General features: G+C 39.9%; 1 protein-coding gene across 1 annotated transcript in view; it reads right to left on the bottom strand.

The window, feature by feature from the left end:
- The window catches only part of LOC125032828, a 15,658-nt gene extending 9,441 nt beyond the window's left edge, over positions 1-6,217 (bottom strand). Inside the window, exons 1-3 of the mRNA XM_047624214.1 lie at positions 6,079-6,217; positions 3,108-3,189; positions 2,544-2,792 (exon numbers count right to left, since the gene is read on the bottom strand). Of these exons, the coding sequence (XP_047480170.1) occupies positions 2,544-2,792; positions 3,108-3,189; positions 6,079-6,217 (470 nt within the window). The remainder of the gene's footprint in view (positions 1-2,543; positions 2,793-3,107; positions 3,190-6,078) is intronic.
- Between the last annotated feature and the right edge of the window lie 554 nt (positions 6,218-6,771).

Raw genomic sequence — 6,771 nt, 5'->3', positions numbered from 1 at the left:
TATTATTATTATTGTTATTATTATCATTATTATCATCATTATGATCTTCATCATCGTTATCATTATTATCAATATTATAATTACTATTCTTATCCTTGCTATTGTTATCATTAGTATTATCATTATTATTATTGGTACTCGTATTCTCATTCTTGTTATTATCATTAATCTTATTTTCACCAGAGAGAGAGAGAGAGAGAGCGAGAGAGAGAGGCAGACGGACAGACAGACAGAGAAAGAGAGAATGAGAGAGAAACAAAGAGAAAAATAGAGGTAGAGAGAGCGAGAGAGAGAGAGAGAGAGAGAGAGAGAGAGAGAGAGAGAGAGAGAGAGAGAGAGAGAGAATAAGATAGAGAGAGAAAGAAAGAGAGAGAGAGAGAGAGAGAGAGAGAGAGAGAGAGAGAGAATATGGGAGAGAGAGAGAGAGAGAGAGAGAGAGAGAGAGAGAGGCAGACGGACAGACACACAGGAAGAGAGAGAGAGAGAGAGAGAGAGAGAGAGAGAGGGAGAGAGAGAGAGAGAGAGAGAGAGAGAGAGAGAGAGAGAGAGAGAGAGAGAGAGAGAGAGAGAGAGAGAGAGAGAGGGAGAGAGAGAGAGAGAGAGAGAGAGAGAAAGAAAGAGAGAAAGAGAGGAAGATAAACAGTTAGCGAGAGAGAGAGGAAAACACACACACACACACGAGAGACTCCATTAAACTCCACTGAAACGACTCATTTCCCTTGAATGTTGCTTGTTCTTTCGTAAAGGCAAGCGCCTCGTAAATACTTTTTACGTACACTTTTTTACAAACACGAACTTCCATTCTCTTTACGTCTCCGGGAACGCCGCGGAAGAGAGAGGGGGGAGGGGGGGGGGGGGGGGGGAGGGGGAGAGGAGAGATGAGAGGGGATAAGAGAATGATGCATAGGCCTATAATGGCAATCATGATATTTGTGTTGCAGCGGCAGTGACTGATCGCCCCCGCGTGCTGGCGATGGCCCCATAACGCTGCAGTTTACCGTAGCCGCTTCGAGCTGTTTATAGTGTAGGGCAGAAGGCACCGGGGTGGCAGGAGGGGGGAAGGCGCTGGGGAGGTACTGGGGGGAGGGGGGGAGGCACAGGGGAGGTACTCGGGGGGGGGGAAGGCTCTGGGGAGGTACTGGGGGGGGGGGGCGCCGGGGGGGGCACTAGGGGTGGGGTGGGAGAGAGAGGGGAGGAAATAAGAGGGGAAAGGCGAAGGGAATTTATGCATTTATCTATGGGTGCCTCTTTCTATCTATCTACATCAATAATGTAAATATGTACAGGACACACATATATATACACGTATGTACATGTATCCGCGTGTGAGAGAAAAAGAAAGAAAAAAAAAAAGAAAAAAGAAAGAAAGAAAAAAATATAATCAGATAGGTAGATATATATAGAGATAGATAGATAGATAGAGAAAGAGAGAGAGAGAGAGAGAGAGAGAGAGAGAGAGAGAGAGAGAGAGAGAGAGAGAGAGAGAGAGAAGGAAGGGAAGAGCGAGAGGAGGATCCAATACGTAAAGGGGCGAAATCGAGAAGGTTAGATCGAGGGATCCGTGCAGGTGTACTGATTGCTCCTGTGAATGCAAATCAAAGATAAACGCTGTATTCCCGTAACTGAATGACGCGAATTTGCATGAGAATAGGAAGGGCTTTCGAACGGTCATTTACGGAAAAAAATGGTATTGTCAGCTGATATTGCACACTAGAAGAATGTCGTGATTCCAGTATGACAGAGCGGACTTAGAGATGGAAAGGTTTACATCTAAATTAAACATGAGATTGGAATCAAATCCACTTGCATGGGAAGGAAATACGAAGGAAGTAACAAAACTCTATTTCATTTAGAACAGAAAACATAATCATAAAAAATATCGTATTTCAAAAGACAAGTCCAATGGATACTTACCCTTGAATGTTCAATATTAGCTACAGATCATTGTTAATTACTCTAAAACAACAGTTCCCAACCTTGTCACTCCGAGGTTCACTTCAGTTTGATTAATTTACTCACGGACCCCAGGTTTTCCAAAAGGTCAGTATGATTAACGAGCCAATGTTATTACTAGCAACAAACTCGTTATCGCAGTTTCATCAATAACTTTTCTAAAAAGGGTTTGCAATTAAATTATTGACAATATCTAATTTTCCCGAATGAATGACAGAAAGTTTAACTGTAACGTCTAGAGCTGTGGTTCTTGACCTGTTTAAAGTCATGGACCTCCTACAGGATCTGATGAAAGCTATGCACTCTCCCCCAGAAATATTCACCTTAAAGTAACTTCGCATGAAATGTGTGTAATGTATCTTATTTCTTAAGATTTGATTGTCTCATTCATATGTGAGATACACAAAGTATTATCATATTTTAAAGTAGATAGTAAAAAAAAAACAAAAAACACTGACATAAATGTTAATTTTCATCTGATCCTGACTGAACCCCTTGAAACCCCTCCATGAACCCTTCTTCTAGACCTCTTTAAACAACTCGCGGACAACCAGCTGGGAACCACTGGTCTACAACATCACTCTACTGACCCGGCTTTATACGGCTTCTCTAGCTCGAAGGAATGGAAGGTGATCTGCACAGCCTGGAACATCTCTCCTTGGAAGACGTAGGTGCAACGGAGTCCCGCAGGATACTGCGTCGGCCACCCGGGGGAGGAGAGGTTACCTGAAGGACTTACGCGGGAATCGAAGTAGTAGAGGCATCGGCCTGGAGGAACATTGGGGGCGCGAAATAGGTTGGCTGGAGTGGAGGTGCTGGGAATGTGTCCATACGTGTGTCTGAGGGTGTGTGTTTGTGGGCTTATGTGAATATAACACACTATGTGTATAAGTGGGTCTGATCGTGTATGAGCGCGTGTATGTGTGTAAGTGATTGTCTTTTATGTTTGTTTGCTTGCTCGTTTTATTTTGTCGCTTCTGTGTTTATGTGCATACATCGCATGTTTATCATTTGTGACGAACAGGTGTGTCTAACGTGAATGAGGCAGTATATTAATGATTTCATTATTTTTTCCCCGCTCTCCCCTTCCATGCAACTACAAAATCATTTATCTCAGAGGGCTTAATGTTATCACAAATATAACACACACTTACCCACAGCGTGAGGAACGCAGACCACCAGAATGATAGCGGGGAGAGCCACAGTTCGCACCACACACACGCACAGCCACTGCATCTGAAGGATAAGCCTCGGCTATAACGAACTAAATTGTCTGTTCGTTAACAACGTTAGTATTCGCAAATGCTCTCATGAAAAGAGAGTCATTTCGCCCCCTTTGCATATAGAAAAGGCCACACGAGAGCCATCGCTTAACATGCTTAATCGTAGACGTCTCAAGTGTGGGCGTCTTGGCGAAAAGGCAAATTTTAAATTTTTTCTAAATGTTTTGAAAATGTTCATACCATGTTTTCAGCATTTTGGTTAAGGAGAAATGTTATATTCTGTCCAGATATTTCCAAAATATTCTATACTTTTTCTCCTTTTAAGAGACACAGTGGAGCACCTTGCGTTATGTGGCCTCGGTAATGATTACAGACGGTTTCAGAGGACGAGGAAGTGGACTACAGAAATTGCAAATGCTGTCAGTGTCGTAAACGATGGGATGGTCCAAGAATGCAAACATGTATAAACAACGGAAATTCAAAAATTGCTTTATTACGCCCTAATGTTCCATTAAATCATGCAACTGTATTCCGAAGTAGAGAAAAAAATATCTAATGTTATACCTAAGAAAAATGGATATTTCAAGTCATACATACAGACGGTACTTTAAAGTGTAGTGGTTGAAAATAATTCGAAGACTAAGGTAAAGTAGATAAGATAGACAGTAATGGTATCATTTACTGCGAGAACTATACCTCACGCGGTACCTTTTCAGAAATAAACCGAGAAATTGAGTAGTTTAGTAGAGTATAATGCAATTCACAGAAGGGAAACATTCTAGACAAAGGTTCTTTGTACTTCCCCATTCGATATATATATATATATATATATATATATATATATATATATACACATACACACATATATATCTGTGTGTGTGTGTGTGTGTGTGTGTGTGTGTGGTGTGTGTGTGTGTGTGTGTGTGTGTGTGTGTGTGTGTGTATGTGTGTGTGTGTGTGTGTGTGTGTGTGTGTAAATATATTTATATATTTATATATATGTATATATATGTATATATATATATTTATATATTATAGACACACACACATGTATGTATATGTACATATATATGTAAGTATGTATGTATACACACACACGTTATATATATATATATATATATATATATATATATATATATATATATATATAGACAGATAGATAGATAGATAGATACATACATACATACATACATACATTCATACATACATACATACATATATAGATAGAAAGAGAGATAGAAATGCATGTGCATATAAATATACATATATTCACTTAGATTAGTGTGTATGATCTCTCTCTCTCTCTCTCTCTCTCTCTCTCTCTCTCTCTCCCTTTCTCTCTCTCTCTCTCTCTCTCTCTCTCTCTCTCTCTCTCTCTCCCTTTCTCTCTCTCTCTCTCTCTCTCTCTCTCTCTCTCTCTTTCTCTCTCTCTCTCTCTCTCTCTCTCTCTCTCTCTCTCCTCTCTCTCTCTCTCTTCTCTCTCTCTCTCTCTCTCTCTCTCTCTCTCCCCCCCCCCCCTCTCTCTCTCTCTCTCTCTCTCTATATATATATATATATATATATATATATATATATGCATTTATGTATGTAGTATATAAATATTTAGTTATCACACCAGTAAATAATTTCGATAACTACCAAACCTACCGACGAAGACGTGCAACATTTAGATGTACATAGTTATTGTTCACCTTATGTACTGTATACATACCTTTAATTCAATCTCTGCTGAGGGCATTTCATACTACTATTTCCATGGTCCATGTCCTTATTATTATTATCATGACTGATTCCCGATATAAAACGAGCGGGTTTAATTGTTTTTGAGTTTATTTTTATACCCCCCCTTTTCTCGTCATGTATTTATTTGAAAAAACGGAGAGGGAAAAGAGAAGGGAGAGGGGGGAAAGAAAGAGAAGAAGAAAGAGAGAAAAGAGAAAAGAAGAAGAGGAAAAGAAAGAGAGAGGAGAGGAGAAGAGAGAGAGGGAGGGAAAAAAAGGAAGGAGGGGAAAAAGGAGAGGGACAAAGGAAAAAAATAGAATAGGGAAAATGAGGAGGAAAAGGAAGGGGGAGGGGAAGGGGGGAGGGAGAAGGGGAGGGGCAAAGAAAAGAAAGAAAGAAAAAAAAAAATAAAAAAAAAAAAAAAAGAAGAAAGAAAAAAAAAAAAGAAAGAAAAAGGAGGGAAAAAAAAGAGAGGAAGAAAGATAGAAAGAAAGAAAAACAGAAATAAAGAATTAAAAGAGAAGAAAGAAAGAAAAAGAGAGAGAAAGAGAGGGAAGAAAGATAGAAAGAAAAAAAACATAAATAAGAAATGAAGAGAGGAAAGAGAAAGAAAAAGAGAGAGAAAGAGAGGAAGAAAGAGAGCAAGAAAGAAAAACAGAAATAAAGAAATGAAAAGAGAGAAAGAGACAGAAAAAGAGAGAGAAAGAGAGGAAGAAAGAGAGAAAGAAAGAACCACAAAAATAAAGAAATGAAAAGAGAGAAAGAGAAAGAAAAAGAGAGAGAAAGAGAAAGAAAAAGAGAGAGAAAGAGAGGAAGAAAGAGAGAAAGAAAGAACCACAAAAATAAAGAAATGAAAAGAGAGAAAGAGAAAGAAAAAGAGAGAGAAAGAGAAAGAAACAGAGAGAGAAAGAGAGGAAGAAAGAGAGAAAGAAAGAAAAAACAGAAATAAAAAAAATGAAAAGAGAGAAAGAAAGGAAAAGAGAAAGAAAGAGAGGAAGAAAGATAGAAAGAAAGAAAAACCGAAATAAAGAAATTAAAAGAGAGAAAGAAAGAAAAAGAGAGAGAAAGAGAGGAAGAAAGAGAGAAAGAAAGAACCACAGAAATAAAGAAATGAAAAGAGAGAAATAGAAAGAAAAAGAGAGAGAAAGAGAGGAAGAAAGAGAGAAAGAAAGAAAAGAACCGTGATATTGGCGAGGGATCCCCGGGAGCTCGATAGCGGCGTTGTAATTGATAGCAAAGTGGGAATAAGCTTGGGCTTTTAGAGGGGAAATGGGCAGCTCGCGGGGAAAAGTGTGGGCTTTCGGAGGGGAGCCTTTCATTTTGCGGGGAAATGTGGGCTTTCGATTCCATTTCCCCCCCTCTCCATATTTGATGATTATTTTGGAGAGGAAATGTGGGCTTTCGACTCCATTTCCCCCCCTCCCCCCCATATTTGAGGATTATTTTGGAGAGGAAATGTGGGCTTTCGACTCCATGTCCCCCCTCCCCCCCCATATTTGAGGATTATTTTGGAGAGGAAATGTGGGCTTTCGACTCCATTTCCCCCCTCCCCCCCATATTTGAGGATTATTTTGGAGAGGAAATGTGGGCTTTCGACTCCATTTCCCCCCTCCCCCCCCATATTTGATGATTATTTTGGAGAGGAAATGTGGGCTTTCGACTCCATTTCCCCCCTCCCCCCCATATTTGATGATTATTTTGGAGAGGAAATGTGGGCTTTCGACTCCATTTCCCCCCCCCCCCCCATATTTGAGGATTATTTTGGAGAGGAAATGTGGGCTTTCGATACCATTCCCCCCCCCCCCCCATATTTGATGATTATTTTGGAGAGGAAATGTCGGCTTTCGTTCCATATTTTCCTCTCTTTATTTGC

Source organism: Penaeus chinensis, chromosome 15 (assembly GCF_019202785.1).
Source record: "Penaeus chinensis breed Huanghai No. 1 chromosome 15, ASM1920278v2, whole genome shotgun sequence".
Taxonomy (NCBI): domain Eukaryota; kingdom Metazoa; phylum Arthropoda; class Malacostraca; order Decapoda; family Penaeidae; genus Penaeus; species Penaeus chinensis.
Note: the sequence above shows the minus strand (reverse complement) of the source record. Positions and strands in the feature narration are given on the sequence as shown.